This window comes from Microtus pennsylvanicus, chromosome X, assembly GCF_037038515.1.
Source record: "Microtus pennsylvanicus isolate mMicPen1 chromosome X, mMicPen1.hap1, whole genome shotgun sequence".
In the NCBI taxonomy this organism is placed as follows: domain Eukaryota; kingdom Metazoa; phylum Chordata; class Mammalia; order Rodentia; family Cricetidae; genus Microtus; species Microtus pennsylvanicus.
In genome coordinates, this window is record NC_134601.1 from 4,022,602 (window position 1) to 4,043,331 (window position 20,730).

Genomic DNA, 20,730 nt, shown 5'->3' on the forward strand with positions numbered 1-20,730 from the left:
TCAATGCAGTTATTACGTCACTGCAATTCTAGCTCTGCTTTAGCTCATCTTCCCTCTTCCAATCCCAAGTAGGAGTCAGAGGGGAAGAAAGTTGTAGAAACTCTTAAAATACTAATCTGTATCTTAGTGATGGTTTGCCAAAAATGTAACAGGGCTTTCAGAATGGTTACAATTGTGCATTTGCTTGATATCTGATCGTATTTTCTCCTTTTTTTTAGCCTCCACGAACATCTCATCCTGTTGTGAGGTTTTCCTGTGTCGATTGTGAACCAATGGTTATAGATAAACTGCCCTTTGACAAATATGAACTTGAACCTTCTCCCTTAACTCAGTACATTCTGGAAAGAAAATCTCCTCATACTTGCTGGCAGGTAGCTATCCTTACCTACTATCCAAATGTCTATACTCATTCTGGAAATTGGTTATAAATTGTGTGTGTGGGGGGGGGAGGCATCTAGAGAGATAACTCAGTAGTTAAGAATGCATACTGGCCAGGCGTGGTAGCCCAAGCCTTTAGTCTTAGCACTTGGAAGTCAGAGGCAGGCAGATCCCTGAGTTCAAGGCCAGCCTGCTTTACAGAGTAAATTCCAGGACAGCCAGGACTAATAAGGGTCTGGTGAGATGGCCCAGTGGTTAACAACACTTAATGCTCTTGCGGAGGATCCAGGTTCAGGACTCAGCACCCACGTGGTGTGGCGTGGCCTGGCATGTGGTAGCTCACAGCCATCTCTAACTCCAGTTCCTGGGATCTGATGTTCTCTTCTTGCCTCCATGAGCACCAGGCATGCATGTGGTATACATACATACATACAAAATACACATACACATAAAAATAAATAAAATCTTTAAAAAATAAGAACTGTAAAATCTTTACAAAAATTATTTTAAAATGTTTTAAATTTGGTAATAATTACATTGTATTTTTTAAAGGCTATCAAACAACATAGCCAAGAGAAAATTTCAGAAAGGTATGAACCATTAACGTACTGTACATTGCCATTTATGGAAGTAGAATCTGACGAACCCATGCATTCAAGGAGCTGGGGTTTGGTAGACCCATTCTTATCTGTTCCCCAGGTTACGAATCATTAAGCTATGGGGTGTGATTCAATTAAGGTATGAGCAAGACTCTCTGGCTCTTATTTTGAACTTGAGCAATGAGAAGTCCTGCATATTTGGGGCCAAGAACCAGAAACTCGAGCTTCCTTTATGCATGAGTATAATGCAGTGAGACAGTAGTGTGGTTAGTAGAAGCCTCACTGATGGGTCGGTCAACTGGGATTTTCTGAGATGAGCAAGTGCAGGGTACCATACGCTCGCTCTTCTAAGTGCTGTGTTGCAGTCAGAAGGATCTGCTCATGGCTTCGTAGATTTGTCCGTGGGTTTGACTTGTAAAATTCTAGACTTTTGAAATCGTGGCTTTTTTATTTAGATACAAAAAAGCTCCACGTTACAAGGATGTTCATTCTATGACTGAGCTACAGGACCAGTCAGTTATTTTTAGGTTCTCTTGACACAGGGAACACTTTCAGACACTTACCTGTTTTGTTCTAAAATGTGAGACCACTGATGCACTGTATCTATAAGCTACTTTAATTCTCTTAAGATACTAAGGCTAGTTCAAAAGAAAAGGAACAAGTTTGAGTCAAGGATGTGAAGGGGTAAGAAACAAAATTTCAAAACTACAGGGTGGTGGTGGCATGTGCCTTTAATCCCAGCACTCGAGAGACTGAGGCAGGCAAGTTTCATGGACAGCCAGGATTGTTACACAGAGAAAATCTAGTTCAAAAAGAAAAAGAAATTTAAAAAGTTTCAGAACTACAATACTGAACAGAAGCCAAACAAAAAGATTACCCATTGTATACTTGTACTTTTCTCTATTCAGACAGCTGAAATGAACTTCTCTGTCAGAAGGCAGAGTAGTGTTTCCTCCTGAGGGTTGCAGGGTAGTGGCCAGAAAGGGAAGGAAGGAGTTGCCAGTCTTGCTGGGTTTCTTGACGTAGGTCGTTTTTCTGGAATATACACCAAGCCATGTACTTGCTTACCCCTAAAATTCTAGAAATGTAGACAATAGAAGACTAACTTCTTCTTTTCAATACTTTGGTTTGAATTTCTACAACAGAATTAAATAAAATTACAAATCACATCTTTTCTCTCAAATAAACTTTCATTCTATATAGCATACTCCTTCTAAATCTTCTTCAAAGAAACCCGAGAGGGGCTTGAGAGATTGTTCAGTGGTTAAGAGCACTGACTGCTCTTCCAGATGACCTGGGTTCAATTCCCAGCACCAACATGGCAACTCACACTTGTCTGTGACTCCAGTTCCTGGGCTTCTGACACCCTCATATAGATAGATATACATGTAGGCAATGAACACAAAATAAAAAATAAATTATAAAAAAAATTAAAAAAAGAAACCTGAGAAATCTGTCCTGACTCCTCCACAGCCTCTCAAATGTCATAGTCTTTGTCCTGATCTTGTAGTAATCTGATCTGATTGATCAGTGGGACTGAATAAGAACAAACCAGGAGCGAGGACGTTTCCTAAGACCTTAGTAGAGAAGGTATTCGCTAGAGCTGGGAGAAGGCTCGCTCAGGGGCTTGCCCACATCTGCGAGGACTGCAGTTCAATCCCCAGCACTCATTTAAACGTTCATCAAGAACATGTAGCTGTCATTCCAGCCTAGAGAGCTAGAGACAGGGCACCTGGAGTTCTCTGGCCAGCCCGGCCAGCTGAATTGTTGAGCTTCAGGTTCACCGAGAGATCGTGTCTCAGAACATAAGGCAGAGAGCAATTGAAGACAACGCACAGCGTTAACTTCTAGGCCTCTACACACGTCCATACATGTGCACTTATAAATACATATGCACCTGTGCTTACACACACACACATTTGGTTTTTTCTTTACTTTGCATGATGCATCATTTCTCCTTCTTAGGAAACAAAATACACTCTATTTTATTATAGTTGTCTGTTTAAAGTTTGAATTGCAACAAAAATCTAGGAATCACATTTAGCACTAATGTTTTATAGAGTCATCAATTACATAAGAGGGTTTTTTTGTTTTGTTTTGTTTTTTGCTTTTTTGTTTTGTTTTGTTTTTCATTCAGGGTTTCTCTGTAGCTTTGGAGCCTGTCCTGGAACTAGCTCTTGTAGACCAGGCTGGTCTCGATCTCACAGAGATCCACCTGCCTCTGCCTCCCGAGTGCTGGGATTAAAGGTGTGCACTACCACCGCCCAGCTGAGATTTTTTTTCTTTTTCTTTCTCTTATTTTTGTTTTGTTTTGGTTTTGTTTTTTTTTTTTTTTTTTGTTTTTTTGGGGTTTTTTTTGGTTTGGTTAGTTCTTTGTTTTTTAAGACAGGATCTCACTATGTAGCCCAGGTTGTCCTGAAACTCACTCTGTTGACCAGACTATTCTCGAACTTGCAGAGATCTGCTTGCCTCTGCCTCCCAAGTGCTGGAATTAAAGATATGTGCCACAATACCTGGCACATTTTCATAATAACTAGCTTTAAGAGGAATTTCCTGAGCGGTAGGTTATATAGCCATTACAAAAAACTAGCATGGCAAATTGCTGTCATTAAGGAATCCTACCAAAGGTCTTTGGGAAACATAGACCCGGGCCTCTAAAAGCTTATACTGGTGTCCTCATTTGAGTCAGGGTCTACACAGGGAACACTGAGAAAGCAGTGACTGGAGGACTGTGGCACAGCATATCAAGTGTATGGAAGCTGACAAATAGTACATACTAACTCAGGAGTACCAGTAAATAAATCAAAAAATGGTTATGTGAGTATAACCCATGTTCTAGTCTTTTAAGTTGATGTAGCCAAGAAAATGCATTTGGGATTGAAGCGAAGCATCTCCTTTCTGCCTCAGAAAGATTGCAATAGTTTCTGTCTCGTAATAGGTTATAATTACTTATTGAGTGAAAAATGACTAAATAAGGAAACAGCAAGATTTAATAGCAGTACACATGAGGACTCTTTATGCAGTCTTTTAAACGGTCTTTCTTTTTGGAATGTATGCTTTAGGCATGGAACCATAGTCCCTTTTTTCTAGGTCTACTGTCATCATGCCTCGTTCTTTCTGGAAGCTGGCATTCTTAATACTATTTCAGCATCATTTTTCATTACACTACCAAGTGAATTTCTGGGTATTGTTGATGTGTCCTGTGGCTATTGTATCACCTGCTTTAATTTGTAATAAAATTGAATGGCTGTATTTTGAATATGCCCATTTAACATGTTATTTTTACATAACCCTATGCAAAAATACCTAGTCTATTTTCTGAGTTGCTGGGCCACAGATGTTGCTGTGGAGTGTTGCTGTAAGTTCGGCTTTACAGAAAATAATGACTGTATAACTGTACATTGCTCCCTGTTCTTCTTAGGTGTTTGTCACCAGCAGTGGAAAATACAATGAGCTTGGATATCCATTTGGTTATTTAAAAGCTAGTACGACTTTAACTTGTGTAAACCTCTTTGTGATGCCTTACAACTACCCAGTTTTACTTCCTCTTTTAGGTGAGTAAAATATGTGCTACTTAGTCACTTTTAAAATAGGGCAAAAAAAAAAATACCCGGTAGATAAGAAATTAACGAGCAGTTAAAATTCCATCGGAGAATAACCAATACTAGCATAAATAAATGTGTGAAAACTAATTTGGAAAGCTAGAACTTCATTTTCTTTGACTTTCTTCTTGTTTTGCTTATAACTGAAATAGATGAGATACCTGACCTTAACTGCTCCTCACGTTTGCAAACTCCATTAATCACCCTCTTTTCTCCAGTTTTGAGAATCTTGGCTTTTCTGTAGATGAGTTCGAATGCCCCCAGAAAACTAGATGGGGTGTGTGTGTGCACACACGCGTGTGCACACTTAATGTAAGTGTGTGTGAAGGCCATAGGTCGATGTCAGATGGGTTTGTGAATCGCCTTCCACTTTGGTTTTTGAAACCCAGTGTCTTGGTCTATCTGGAACTTGCTGAATGACTATCTGGAACTGTAAACACAGCACTTTCCCAAATGTCTCTCTAGCTCTAAAACTAGGGCTTTTATTGGAGAGGAATTGGATGGCTTTCGTTAGAAGCCAGGGCTTCTGTGAGGCTACTGACTGTACTACACTCCTTTCTCCACAGAATATTACATACTTTAAAAACAGAGTGAGGAAGAAAGAGAGGTACAAGAGTCAATTCAACTAAGCAGGTTTAGAAGTTATGGATTGATTTCATGACAAAATTCTAAAGGAACAACTTAAGTAGCCATTACTCGATGCTGTTAAAAATGTGTACTCTTTATTTGGAGAGTGGTATCTTTTTAGAGTAATATACTTCATTACACACTCCTAGTTGTAAAGTTTTGAGGATCTTTTGGGGGGATGTGAGGGTTTCTAAGTTTCTGCTTAAAAGATGAAACCTTTAAAAAATTTGATCACAGTACTATTAATGTACGATGAATTTAAAAGGCAGTGTTTAAGTTCCTATTTAAGAAATTTGAAAGTAGGTCATCATAAATATACCAGCATGATTGCTTTGTATATTTAAGTTATTTTCTTTCTTAGTCCAGCCTGAACATACATTCTTTCTAAGAGTATAGGCTGTATGTTAGAGGACGGTAAGATTACAATAAAGGGGCAGGGGAGGTGGCCCAGCCTTTAAAAGCCCTTGCTGCTCTTCCAGAAGACACAGGTTCACCAGTTTACAACTACCTTGACCTCCAGTTCCAAGGAATCTGACATCCTCTACTGGCCTCTGAGAGCACTGCATGAACGAAATGCACAGACATACATGTTGGCAAAACAGCCAGATGCCTAAAATAGAAATAAATATGTCCTTCTTAAATTACTAATATATCTCTATTTTATGTATTAATCTATCCTTTTTTTCAAATATGTCCTCAATTTCCACAAATACATAGTAAAGACAATAGAGTAATCTTCATTTAGATTGTTGTTATTTTTCTATTTTTCAGTGTCCTTTTGATCCACTTTATTGCACTGGGATTGGCATACAAAAAGCTCCACATATTTAATCTCCAGTATTCGTGAGTGTACACCAATGAAACATCACTCCAGTTTTTGCCCTACACACGCCCTAGTCATGTCTTTCAAAAAGCTTCCCTTTTGTTGTTATTTTTATAATGAAAGTATATGCCGTAAGATCTATTCCCCGAGTAAAATATTTATGTACAAACCACTCTTGCTAACTATTGGCGCTGTGCTGGAGAATGTCATGCTAGGAAACCAAGGAGACTCAGAAAGACAAATAATACATGATAGTGTTTACATCTCTAGCTTCTTCTCTGTCTTATGGTACTGCTTATTGCCAGCGGGCCTCAAGCTCTCTATGCGGACAAGGATGGAAATAGTAGAGAGACTTTTAGATGTAAACAGATCAGATAAACAGAATAAGTAATACCTTTAGTTTTTATTTTCTTTTTAAGAATTTATTATTTGCAGCTGGAGGGGCGGTACTGGAGAGATGGCTCAGAGGTTAAGAGCACTGACTGCTCTTCCAGAGGTCCTGAGTTCAATTCCTAGCAACTACATGATAGTTCACAACCATCTGTAATGAGATGAGATCTGGTGCCCTCTTCTGCTCTGCAGGCATACATGCAGACAGAACACTGCATCCTAAATAAATAAATAAACAAACAAATGAGAATTTCTTACTTTATGTATAGAGGTGTTTTGTCTGAATGTCTGGTGCCCTCTTCTGTCTTGCAGGCATACATGCAAACAGAACACTGCATACATAATAAATAAATAAATTAGAAAAAGAGAATTTATTTTCTGTATAAGAGGTGTTTTGCCTGCATGTTTGTCTATGTACCACATGCATGCCTAATGTCTACAGAAGCCAAAAAGAGGACTTCAGATTCCCCTAGAACAGCAGGTATAGAAAGTTGTGTGCTCTCCTGAGCTGAGACTCAAACCCGGATCCTTTGGAAGAGGAACGAGTTAGTGTTCTTCATCACTGAGCAATGGCAAATGCTTTGCCTCGAAGCTGATGTAGTCTATGCCTTGTCTCATTTTCTTTCCAGTGCTGGGGATCAAAAACAAGCCATTTCATAGACTAGACAAGTGGTATACCCCTGAGCTACAGCCCAGCTCTTGTAGACTTTTCAAACCTCCACAGAATTCCCAAAAGACTTCTAGAACCAGCACAGGATAGCAGGGACTTTCTGTAGCTTCCTGTCAAGATAAGAGTGGTGTGTCAAAAGCCTGAGGGCTTCCATCAAGGACACCTTCTGATTTCTTTCGCTTTCTACTGCCAAAAAATAAAAAGAACAAAATACCTACTTTTTATGACTGTAAATTTATTAAAATTTGTTTCACAGGGAGTAAATAATTTATTAGGGTAATAAAAAGAAGAAAATATCCGGTTGCTTTTCTTAACCGAAGTACTTTTTAAAGAATAGACCTATTTGGAGAGAACATATGCATTTTTTTCCCTCTGTAAGTAAAATATTTGCCTAATGGAGCTTAGAGGAACAATACAGGATGACCTGATACTATCTGCTGTCTTTACAGTACGGATGGATGGCAGGTAGATTTGATAGCTGGGGATACCAGTTTGAATTAGTAAGGTAGAAACCTTTTTCTCACACTTGGAAGGAAATAAAGAGGGTGTTTGTAAGTTTTCATGCCATATGTATAATATGTATTTTTAGAGTACTAAAATAATTATATTTCTATTTTAAAAGATAGGCAATGTCTGCATATTTAAGGGAAATATCTAGAGTTATATTGCTGCCCATGGTGTTCAAGAGTCATATTAAGCCAGCTGTGGTGGTGCCTCACGATCTTTTTTTTTCAAACATTTTATTTTTTGCTTTATAAGTACTACCATTCAAAATTTCCACCTCCTCCATTTCCCTCCCACTCCCCCACTCACTCTCCCCCTTCCCCCTCCAGTCCTAAGAGAGGGCAGGGTACCCCACGATCTTTAAGTTTAAAAGAGTCTTCAATTGAACTATTGTAACTTGAAGACCATCTATCTATATGGAACTTTGGTAGCTACAACGACCAGGAAAGACAGCCAGATAAATTGCGATGAATGTTCATCTGGTCTGAATCAGCTCCTATTTCTACATGTTAGTTGCTTGATTTTAGATCTTGTAAGCTGGCTCTGGACTAACATGATCCCTTGGTTTTGTGTTACAGATGAATTGTTTAAAATTCACAAGCTTAAGCCAAACGTGAAGTGGCGACAGGCTTTTGACGGCTACTTAAAAACCCTGCCTCCGTACTACTTAATAGTATGTATTTGTGTGTGTACATATATATTAACTGGCCCTGATGATTCTTGTCGTAAGAAATAAGGAGTCCAAAGTTTTACCCCTGCAAGAAGATTAACTCTTCTTACTTTACGAATATTTGTGTTGCCACTGTCTTCTCGAGCCATATGAAAGATTTTGGAGATGACATGGCCGCACAAAAAAGCATTCATTGTGCTTCTGTTTCCTTTAGTTTTAACTGCCATGGTCATTGTTATGAGCACATCTATGTTTCTCTTATTAAAAACTAACCTTATAAAACTGTAGTTCTGGAATGTAACAGCAAATATGTCTCAATTCATGTTACATCACCTTCCCTTTTGAGCTCTAGAAACTCAATATGGCTTTTCAGTACATAAACAAAACTTGGAAGAAATTAAATTACATCCTGACACCACATGATGGGGGGGGCATTGGCGATAGAGAAGAAAGCATGACGTGGCCTCATTCTGGCTTTTATACTTTGAGAAAATGATCTGAACTCGTCATGTAATCCTAATGGAGACGATCGAGGCCATTTCAGGGGTTGCTGTCCTAACTTAATGCCAAGTTTCTAGAGGTGAAAAGGCAGAGTCTTCGAGGGGACCATTGGTGTTGCTGGGAGGGGAAAGTGGGCTGTGTTGCTTTTTACCATGGCAAGTGTGGGCTCTGCAATCATATGCTATGGGAAGTGAGTCGATGTTGGGGGTTAAGACCGAAAGCAATGTACTTGTTTGAATTGGCTGCTAGTTGCTCTTCTTATCCATTTTCTTCTGATTTTTTTTTCTGCTCCTTACTTCTCTGCTATTTTCATTGCCACTTTTTAATGTTCCATGTTTGGTTTTATGTGCAGCACCTTGACTTCTAAGAAATGAATCATGTCCCCTTGCCCCTTATAACTGAACTTTTGAGTATTTAAGATTTATTCTATTCTTACTGTTGTGTATTTTGTTTCCTTATAGCCATTAAAGAAAGCACTAAGGATGATGGGAGCTCCAAATCTGATATCAGATAATTTAGATTGTGGACTTAGTTACAGTGTTATCTCTTACCTTAAAAAACTCAGCCAACAGGTAGTATTGGTAAAAACGAACAAACCAAACTCCTTTGCCCTCAGAAGTGCATTTCCTTATTCTTTAGTGTAATTGTAACTTTTCAACTTAAATGTGTATATATCTCTACACTTTATGGATTAGTAATAATGTGATTCTCTATGGCTTCTAGCTTCACCATTAAATGCAGTTAAGGGTCTGTCAGTATCATTTGATGCTGTGCCATTTCTCCTTCTGCCTGCCAGTTTCATATGCTGGCTGATACTTTGTGGCCGAAGAGGGGCAGAGGCTTCATAGGGTTCTCTTGTGGGTCATATTTTGTCTGTTCTCCAACTAGTTTCTCCTCAATTCACTTGCCTAGAGCCTCCCCCTTTTGTGAGTCAGCACACCAAGGTCTGGTGTGGTTCAATATGCCTTGCCTGAAATCGCTTTCAGGCAGCGAGTTCTTAAACTCACATGCTAGCCCTTAAATAAACAACTGCCTGCTTTTCCCTGGAGAAGCGGCAGGGCAGACATGAGACCAGTGTTCTTCAACCTGGAGGGTGATAGGCCCCGAGGGGAGCAGGAGAGTGGAGTTCTTCCTCCTCTCTTGCCCTTGTCTATTCCTTTAGACCCCACCCCATTCACCATTATTCACCTTGTCCCTTGCCTGCCCCTCTCTATTAGTACCTCATCTTCCACTCAGCCCCCCTTATCATATTTCTCACTTGTACCTAGACCATTCTTGTAGGATGGAGATAATTGGAAACTACCGAGTTAGAGCACTGCTGCATACAGTTGTGTTCTGTGATAAATTTATGCAGCAGTGTTACGCTCTTATTCACACATACATTTTTTTAAAGTAGGAAGTAGCATTTGCAGCAACTACAGCATTTCCAGCTGAGTCTGTTTGCAAGTTTGGCCTTTAGAAAACTGAATATTACACAAAGTATCTCAAATTTTCCTAAGGGACCTATAGGCCTACATAGTTGGGATGCTGGCAGGCCTTGCTAGGAATGACCAAAACCTTAAAGCACCTTCTAAAGCATACTAGTCCAGCGTGCTCATAAGTGCAAAAGAAAATAAAGACAAGCCCAGATTTTTGACCTAACAAGTCCCCCTAACCCGCATTCCTCTCTGCTAATAGATTTTTGTTGTTGTTGTTGTTGTTGTTGTAAAGACCTTGGTTATTTATCTCTCTATTGATCTATTGATTTTTTTTAATTTGATGTTTATGTTTGGCCTTTAAGGCTTTGTCAGGGTATGGCCACAAAGGAAGAAAAGTGAACAGAGTTGAAATTAATCCAAGTGCTGGGACCTTCTGGGACAACTGTATTCTTTTATTGAATGAGCTTTCAAAGTCATTCAAGGAAACAGACCCTGTATCTACTATTGTCTCATATTTCATGACTTAAGAATTTGCTTAAGCATATATATATATATATATATATGTATATAATATATATTCCAAATAATTCCAAATAATGACTTAGGAAAATAAATATCTCTGGCCAATACATAAGAAATAAAAAATTATTAAGCTTATTGAACATTGATGGTATTTTGTCTTTTAGAAAAAGAAAAGATTATTGCTAATTTCTGTTTCTCTTATTGCTAATTTAATATCTATATCACTGGTGTTCTTTGAACCATCTCATATGTATCTAAAACATGAAATATACCAAATGCTCTGCTTTAACTTATTCAAGGAAAATTAATTGATACAATGTCTATTAAGGGGATTTCCCAGTGTTTGTGAATGATAAACTTGCTGAGTAGACATTAAAAATATTTGCTTAGTAACATTTGTTAAATTAAGCTTTATTTTTATAAGATTTATTGGATAATATAATTTGTTTAAAAAACATTTTTAATGTTTTCAAATACAATGCCAGTCTATATGATCTGAATTTAAGCAATAAGTTACATGTATGAATATAGAGTTTTAAACCTTTGTGTCTGGATCCAAACCAAATGTGTTGAATTAGATTAGATTTTGCAGTAACAATATGTGCTTTTTCATGTCTATGAATGAAATTCTTGCCCATGGTTTCTATTTACTCCATGATTCGTTCATAGTTTTGACACTAGCAAAGACAATTTGCATGAAGTCATTTGTCTTTCCAGTCCCCTCTGTGTTTGCCATGGTAGAACAGAGAAGCATAGGGAACTGTTCACTTAACTGTTGTGCTGTGATTCACACATGAAAAGTGTTCAGGGTGGTTCTTAAAGTATTTTTCTTAAATAATAAAATGATGACAATGTGGTAGATATTTGGGTAACATGTTCTGTCCTTTCATTTTAGACCAAAATAGAGTCCGAGCGAATACTAGCATCAGTGGGGAAGAAACCCCCCCAGGAGATTGGTATCAAAGTGAAAAATTATTCTGCAAGTGGCCTGGCCTTGGCTCACAATAAAAACTTTAGAAAACTGTTGAAAGAAATCATAGGGGAAAATGCACCGAGACTGATGGAATTGACTACCAAAGAATTTGCTGGCTTCCAAATAGGGCTCTTCAACAAGGTAAATTGTGCCACTAAAAGGCATCCTTAATCTGACTTTGCCTGGTTTGTGTTGCTTTAGTTTGAAATAATGGCCTATTTCGGAGTTGTTATCATCATCATTAGTAGTAGTGGTTGTTTTGGTAGTTGTATTTTGCTTTATTGAGACAGGGTTTCTCTGTGTGTCCTGGGACTAGCTTTGTAGACCAGGCTGACCTTAAGCTCAGAGATCCGCCTGCCTCTGCCTCCGAGTTCTAGGATTAAAGGTGTGCGCTACCATGCACAACTTGGAATTAATGATTATTAGTGAAACTATCTTGAGATTATTCTGCCAGCAGATAACCAACATGAAATTAAACGTACTAGATATATTGGTTGGTAGGAATGGGAAGTAAGCAGCTATAAAAAGTAAACTAGAAAGGAAACTGCAGTAGGCAGGCCGCCATGTAGATCTAGCACCTACGACAGACAGACTAGTAGCAAGTAGGCTCCGTGCAGCTTAGAGAATGCCTCAGCCAGACCGCAGGAAAACTCTGGCCCCGTGCATTCTCGCGGAGGAAGCGTGCATTCTTGCGGAGAAAGCGAGTGTGATCGGAGCTGGCCCTCCACGCTGAACTTGTCAGGCCCTGGCCATCAGCAGCCTGGCTCATGCTCAGGGATGCAGCAGACTCCAAAGGCACTGCAGCTGGGCCTGCAGCCAATGTCACTGGCTGTGCAGTCTGCAGTTGTCATCCAGCAGTGAGACTCTTGCAGCCTACCTCCCTGACTGCAGGGGGAATCAATCCAGGTGACAAGCAGCACTCCTGCCAGACAGCTACAGACAGCCATGTATAAACCTTGGGATTTGGAGTTTTAAATGATAGGCTTGAAAATTATTTCCCCAGTGACTTTAATGACTTCTGGATATGTTAGCATTCAGAACAAGAAATAGAAGGTTTTCTACTTGGAAAAATTAGCAATAATCGGCTGTATTAAATATCGTTCTCTTCAATAAGATTTTAAGAGGGTTAGGTATTACATTTCTTTATTTAAAAGCCTTAGAAGTAACTGAGATTGTTTCATTTAACATAGGATGTGAAACCTCAGACATATAGAAATGCTTATGATATTCCACGTAGAGGACTTTTAGACCAGTTGACCAGAATGAGATCCAATCTACTGAGAACACGGAAGTTCATTGTTGGACAAGATGAAGGTAACCTAACAGTGGAATGCTCTTAGGCTAATAGCAGACATGACTTGCATGACAGCGTTTATTGCAGAATTATTTTGTTAATGTTCACAGTGTTCCCATTCACTCAAGCCCCCCCCATCTCCCTGGTTCTCTTCCCCTCAGGTGTGTATTAATCAGCATGCCATACCGCCATCGCCATTGTTCTGCGTGCTCGCTCTTGCAAGTCTCAAACTCTCAGCTAGACACTGACTTTATGCCCAGCTGATAGGCACTGACATGAAGAGCAAGCACTGTAGTAGCTTGCTCAGGCAGGGTTAGCCCATTGCAAAGTGGCGGAACCTAGGTCTGTCAGATTTCCAAACCTGTACACTCAGACATTGATCATGCCCAGCTGCCTCTGGAAAAAGTCAGCTGTGAATACTTACTCCCTTCAAAAGTCATGAACTCCAGATAAACAGGAATATTGTGATGGTTTGCAATTTTTCTTCATTTTATTTTGTTAATTTTGAATGGGTTTACTTATCCACAAAAAAAAAAATGAGTTAACCCCCTAGCCAAGTCTCTGATATTATACTTTGTGTGTGTGTGTGTGTGTGTGTGTGTGTGTGTGAACAGAGGCTTCCTAGGAAGAGAACTTTTATATTTAATCAAATCCTCAGAGGGTAACATTTTCTTTGTGACAAGAGAATACCATGAGGAGCTGGGCATGGTTGCTCAGCACTCAAGAGCCTGAGGCAGGAGGAGTCTATGGATTTGAGTCCAGCCTGGGCTAAAGAATGCAAACCTGCTCCAGAATACAGAGAGAGGGGCTGTAGCAGTGGCCCACTGTTGAAGAGCCCTGGTTACTCTTACAAGAGACCCTGGTTCAGTTCCCAGCACCTACATGTTGGGTAGCTTCCAACTGTCCATGACTTCAGTTCCAAGGGATCTGGCTCCTTCTTCTGGACTCTGCAGACACCAGGCCTGTGTGCAGTGCACATATGTACCTGCAAGCAAAACAGACACATAAAATGAACATGAATCTTTTTATAGAAAAAGAGAACACTAGAACACCATGGAGCCTCAGTGCTTCAGAGTGCAGAATGTCCACAGGGTTTTGAACTCAGATGATGGCATGCGCGAGGCCAGCCCATTTTTATGCGGTGTTGGGAGGTAAAGGAGTTTCTAGTCCTTGTGAAGTGAGCCTGTAGGCAGTATAGTGACTGTAGACCACTGACTGGTATAAATGACGATGATGCTAGATCCTACAGGTGGTGGTAGATCCCGGGATATTAGATTGGAGATTTCAGACGATAATGCTAAACTACACATTGCTGAACCAGCTATGACAATGTCCTTTCTAAAGGACCATATACTTCAGCTCTAAGTATTAGTTTCTCTGCTGCTGATTTTGCAGATTCACTTCATAGTGTCCCAGTTGCACAAATGGGCAACTATCAGGAGTATCTAAAGATGCTGGCTTCACCACTCCGAGAGATTGATCCGGATCAACCAAAAAGACTGCATACTTTCGGCAATCCATTTAAGCAAGATAAGAAGGTAGTATACCCATTTCTGTGTCTGTGATACTTTCACTGTAACGCTATCCTTGTTAGCCAGATGTATACAAATCCGAGCTAAAAATGCCATCAGGACCTATGTGTAGATGGATCTCGCTTGTTTCCCATAATGATACTGTTGACTGTTCTGGAACATAGTCAGTAGAAGAGGCAAATGAGGCATTGGTGGGAAGCCCCCTGACTTATGCTGAGGTAGACTCTTTGAAGGTGGCATCCCAGGCCTACATGGCTCTTTCCATGAGTTGTGCGACTGTACCCAGTTGTGTTAGTTGAATACAATAATAACTGTCATTTGTTGAGTACATAGTAGGCCTTGGTGTTTTGAATGAAATATGTTCATTGATTTTTTTTTAAGGGAATGATGATTGATGAAGCAGATGAGTTTGTGGTAGGGCCACAAAACAAAGTGAAGCGTCCTGGAGAGCCCAACAGTCCTATGTCATCTAAGAGAAGGCGGAGCATGCCCCTGCTGCTGAGGAGACCACAGACACCTCCTCTTCTCATCAACCATCTGGGCGGAAAGGGACTGCTCTCGGCCTCGTGGTTCCCATCTTGTCCAACCTTCCTCAAACCCACCCTTGTACATCCAGGTACAGAGTAGTGGTTGTTTTTCCTTTGTCTGTCTTCCTGAGTTCCTTTTTTGTTGTTGATTAAGTAAACCATAATTAGAGCATCTGTGGTAGGCACAACAGGCCTTCCAGGACACAGAGACCCTGACTCAGTGGTCTTAGCCATATGAATGGAGGAAGAAGATGAATAATTATAGTAATTAACAAGTGGTATTAATGTCATAATTGGTGATTAATACATGTTGGTACAAAAATGTGGAGTTCTAAGCATGCCTGCTGTAACCATTTGGATCAACTTCAAAAGATAGGAAGATAAACTAAGTGTCTAAGTAGGTTCACTATTAAGAGCTCTCTGTGATGTTGCCCCCTATTCGTGACTGAACTGGTAATTCTGGGGTCTCTCTCCTTGACCCCACTGAAACAATTCTCAAGATTGCTCGTGTTTTCCGTTCATTGCCTTTCCCTCTCGGTTGTTTTGGGCTCAGTTGCTCATGCCCTCCTCTATTTCTATTTGAACAACTCCTAATATTCACACCTCTAGACTACAGTTCAGTTCGTTCCTCTGCTCTCAAGCCTGTATTTAACCACAGACAGTGTCTAACAGACAGTAATGTTTGATGTCATACAAGTAAATGCCTGCTTTGCATCTCTCTAGAGGAGCTCTGCTGGCATCCTTCTGCATGGCAGTTAGTGAAGTTATCCCTCGCTCTACTGGAAAAGCTATGTCATTTTTAAGGATTCGTAGGGTTGAAAAACCTTATATTAGAATGTAGTGTTGTTCATACTGTTTTGTCAGTGCTGAGTGACTTAAAGTCACTGAGCCAGAGTCAGGAAGATCTGAGTATCACGTACTCTCATGCTGGCACCTGGACATACGACCATTAACAGGGTGAGGTAATCTGACATTCAATTCAATTCCTGCTTCTTACTATTTTTCTCCATTCTTTCACTCCATGCTTCCACGAAGTTTTACCAAGTTTCTCTTCTTAGATAGCCTCTCTGCATCTAATTCTTATTTAGTTCCTACCCATCTTCTCTCCCAATTTGAAATCCGAGTGAAGATGTCAACAGATAAATACAAGCATGCCACATCCATACAGAAAATGCATCCTTCGTATTTCTGAACCTTCAGGATACAGCCTGACTCTTCACCCTGGTCCACACAGCTCCACATAGCCTGACACCACCGTCCTCTCTTACCTTTAGTTCCAGAGCTTCACTCTGCTGCCCCTGGCTTACTCCTGCCCTCGCTACAACTTGGCACCCTTCCAGAAGATCCTGCCATCACCTGGCAGCCCTCTCTCGTGCCCTATTTCTGTCTTTCCTCAAATGAAAGCAGTTTTGAGGGTGCCGTGGCTCATTCTTAGTTCCTCTCCAATGGCCCCGTGACACTGTAGGTTCTGTAAGGGCAGGCAGGGTCAGTTCCTTTGTTTCTTGTTCACTGCAGATTCTCAGCTGCTGCCCTGGTGCCTGGCACAGTGGAAGATAAGCAAATGGCATAGAGGAATTGGCCTGAGAACGAACGGAAAAATAATTACTCTGCCGTCGAAAGGGAAACGGGCAGAATCATCTACAAATAGGCAGTTGCTTAGCAGATTGTAGTGTGGCTCCCGCGCGGCTAGCTTTACCCGAAATAACAACACACAAACTGTATTCTTTTAAACACTGCTTGGCCCATTAGCTCTAGCCTCTTACTGGCTAACTCTCACATCTTGATTAACCCATCTCTAATAATTTGTGTAGCACCACGAGATGGTGGCTTACCGGAAGATCTTAACCTGCGTCCATCTTGGAGAGGAGAGCTATGGCGACTGCTTGATTCAGCTTTCTTTCTCCCAGCATTCTGTTCTGTCTACTCCGCCTACCTAATTTTCTGTCCTATTAAAGGCCAAGCAGTTCCTTTATTAATTAACCAATGAAAGCAACAGACAGATACAAGACCCACCTCCATCAGCAGATGAGGGCAGAGAATTTGTTCCGCCTTAGTAGGCATCTCCGTTTTCTCAGAATATTTGCTTTACCCAGGAAGCGCATGGTATGCACAATTCATAGGGGTTCAAACTCAGGGAAGGGTAGCAGTTTATATGTGACTTTGAATTCTCAGGTTGACATTAAGCCCTGAGCACCAGGGACCTGTGAGTGCTTAGTTAGTGTCTTGATTTCTGTATGCATTCATAGTGGGAAGAGTCTCAGAGCGCCGTCTGCTCTGTCCTCCTCATCATTTTCTTGAAGCTGAGGATCATGGAGGTGTACCTGCGGGATTGATATGATGTGCTCACTTCACAGCCCAACTTCTTAATTTGCTTTCCAGATGCCGCTGTCATTCATGATCTCCATGAAGAGAAGATGGAAAATGGGCAAAGCGCAGCCCATGGCTTCTTATTAAAATCTGCTCCGGCTGAGTTTATGAATGTGGCAGAAGATGGCCTTATATCCAACCAATTGGATTCACTGTCTGATGACTTTACTGGTCTCAGGAAAGACGGACTCATTCACAAACCTAGTAACAATTTACTCCTAGGAGGAGACAAAAGCTGCGGTCTTTCTGTAGATGACAGAAAAATCGCCATGGCATCTGCTTTGGAAACTGTGCCAAATTCAATGCAAATCACTCCTGCGATGGCACAAGGCATCAATGCCGACATCAAGCACCAGCTGATGAAGGAAGTTCGAAAGTTCGGACGGAGTAAGTAGCGATGGAATATCTCTAAGAAATGCAATGGGAGAATCCCTCTTGTATCATTCTCGAGAGATTTCTACTGTTGGTTTTGAGACAGGCTCTCATACAGCTCAGGCTGGCCTCGAACTCTCTACGTGGTGCAGACAGCTGATATTGCCTGATCTTCCTGTGTCTAACTCCCTCTATAGTGCTCACACTACAGGGATGTGCTGCCACAGTCAATTAAGGCGGCGCTAAGGATTGGACCCAGAGTCTCATGCTTGTTAGGCAGGCGGTCTACCAACTGAGCTCTACCCTAAGTTCCAGAGTAGAGTCTGGCCATACAATTTTTGGTCAGTCTTGGGCTTTCACATGACTTAAAGTGATTCTTCTGACCTTAACTTATAGTGGTTTCATTTTGCTGCTTTCACAAGTTACCAGATGCCCATCGCTTTGGACAGTACAAGCTGATTACTTCACAGCTCTGCAATTCAGACTATTTTTCCCTGGACTAAAGTGAAGGCAAGCTGGCAGGCCAGTGCTGCTTCTCAGGGAAAAAGGCAGAGTCTGTTTGCTTGCCTTTTCTGGCTTCTGCAGGCTGGCTGCATTTGCTGGGCCCGTGGTCCCTTCCTGCATCAACTCAGCAGCAGAATACTTTTTTCCTTTGGCTGCCACTTCTGTTCTTAATGTCTTTTCTCTCTGACCTTTAAGATTCCGTTTGTTAGCCAGGTGGTGGTGGCATACACCTTAATCCTAGCACTGGGAAGATAGAGGCAGATAGATCTCTGAGTTCGAGGCCGGAGAGAGTTCCAGTACAGCCAGGACTACACAAAGAAACCCTATCTTTAAAAAAAAAAAGGAAGGAAAAAATTATAATTTTAGATTAATCTTTGAGATCTGTATACAATATATTTTGATCATATTCATCCCCAACTCCTCTCTTCTAGATCCACCCTACCTTCCACCCTCTCAACTTCCTCTCCTCTATTTTTAGTAACTAGTTGAATCTACCATGCACTCCTGGGTGCAAGGTCGTCCACTACCATGGGCAATACTCTCAAACAAATTGATTCTCCCTCTTCCAGAAGCAATCAAATGTCTATACTATTCCATCTTAAAAGGATATTACGGCTACATTGAACCCTGTGCGTAAACCGGGACAAATGCAATATCCATAATCTAATTCCATCAGCATATAAAGCATATATGGAAATAAATTCACAGGCTTCATGGGTTAGGGCAGTTTGGGGCAACCAGTGCTCAGTGTACCTCATTTGAGTACTGTTTGTAAGAATTTCTCTCATGAATGTATGTAGACATTTTTATTTTAGTGTTTAACATACCAGCTGTGCTTATGACTTTCTACCTATGAGGAATGATTTCTGAGGATGCATGATTGAATTTTATTTCTCATTCATATTTTTATAATACTGAATTTTGTACTATCACCAGAGTATGAAAGGATTTTCATTTTGCTTGAAGAAGTGCAGGGACCTCTGGAGACGAAGAAACAGTTTGTTGAGTTCACCATCAAGGAAGCTGCAAGGTGGGTATAAATGAAACTTCTAAAGGTTTTCTCATTGTTTTGGGTATTGTTTTTCTTTTCTTTTGTTTACTTTAGTTGTAGGATCCAAGGAAAGACAAAGAGGGGGATAGGCTCTGCCTTAATCTGTGAAAGAAAACACTTGTCCCCACTCAGAGTTAAAGCTGCTTCCTACCGTGTTCAGATGGAAAGACCAGAGTCCTGATTCATGGCTCCTAGCTAGTGTGTGTGTGTGTGTGTTAGAATGGCCCTCACATTTGCTAAGCCATACCTTTGCATGAGGGTGACTTACACTCCCTTTGGGTTGCACGCTACACAGCACTCTGCACGCTGTCAAGTCTTCTATGATGGTCAATAATATTTCTTTTTATTTTCAGGTTTAAAAGAAGAGTCTTAATTCAGTACCTTGAGAAGGTACTAGAAAAAATAGATTCCCATCCCCTTCTTAACAATGTGAATCACATCAACAGCAGATCATCATGTTAATACCAAGACAAGTGGGGGAAAAGAAACGCCTTTTCTGTGCTGTAGGCTGGAATGGGACCTTCCTGAAGCCCTCTAGAATGTTTGAGTGAAGGGAATGAATGACCTAACTCAGGCTAAGAAAAGCGCTTGACTAGAGCTTTTAATGGTTATCTGGAAGTAAAAGCTGGGCTTCTGCCTTAAGAGTTATAATGGAAAGTATTTTTTTATTTCATTGTTTATTTTTCCAGTTAGGAAAAGCGATGTGAAATCACACAGCACTGCTGCTCCCCTTACAGCTAATAGAGTTCTCTCATTGGAGCGTTACCATTCCAGACGTTTTCTGAGTGGGCAGGGGCCACCCGCAAGGAGAGCACTGCCTAGTGTCCTCGTTGTGTCCAGTAGAACAAGTAGGTGTGTAGAATCAAAGTGGTCGTCATGTGCTCAACAGAATTTTCCACAATTTCTAGCTGTGCCTTTAAAACCATGTAATATTCAGGATAGTTGGAATCAAAGAGTAAAAAGCTGCTATTTAGGTAACTTATTTGTCTCTGGGAAGGGGCAGGGAGAGTAACCAAGCAATCTACCTCCAGTGCTCTTCCATTGTGTCTAGAAAGATTGCAGAGTGCGCCTGAGGCTGCACTGGCCTCTGACACTTGTTCTTGCATGTGACAACAGAAAGTCTTCAGGTAGACTTGGACATTTTGTGCTTTGGAAGCACTAAAAGGAAAAATAATATGTATATTTTCTTTGATGTTTATATAAAAATTTATATGGAGCAGTATTGTTGTTTATTTGTAAAAATGTAAGTGATCAAAGAGATTTTCACTTTGCATATATGAAATAAAATCCTTTTATTGATTTTCAAAAGTTTATTGGTAATACATTTCTAGTATGTCTCTTGTCATGGCATTCCTTTTAGAAAAACAATTGTACATTATTGTAGTTAAAATTGTCTCTGGTATGCC

The 20,730-nt window shown here is 40.5% G+C and overlaps 1 protein-coding gene across 3 annotated transcripts in view; it reads left to right on the plus strand.

Annotated features, from left to right (window-relative positions):
• The window catches only part of LOC142840159 (integrator complex subunit 6-like), a 53,416-nt gene extending 32,780 nt beyond the window's left edge, over positions 1-20,636 (plus strand). For 2 of the 3 annotated variants that reach the window (XM_075956674.1, XM_075956676.1), the window contains 11 exons: positions 219-371; positions 4,399-4,531; positions 8,172-8,266; positions 9,226-9,336; positions 11,600-11,818; positions 12,868-12,991; positions 14,367-14,509; positions 14,885-15,119; positions 17,410-17,784; positions 19,210-19,303; positions 19,678-20,628. In XM_075956674.1, coding sequence (XP_075812789.1) covers positions 219-371; positions 4,399-4,531; positions 8,172-8,266; positions 9,226-9,336; positions 11,600-11,818; positions 12,868-12,991; positions 14,367-14,509; positions 14,885-15,119; positions 17,410-17,784; positions 19,210-19,303; positions 19,678-19,786 — 1,791 coding nt within the window. In that variant the 3' untranslated portion in view covers positions 19,787-20,628. Of the gene's footprint in view, positions 1-218; positions 372-4,398; positions 4,532-8,171; positions 8,267-9,225; positions 9,337-11,599; positions 11,819-12,867; positions 12,992-14,366; positions 14,510-14,884; positions 15,120-17,409; positions 17,785-19,209; positions 19,304-19,677 lie in introns of all 3 variants that reach the window. The other variant, XM_075956675.1, reaches the window with a different exon arrangement.
• Positions 20,637-20,730: the final 94 nt, after the last annotated feature.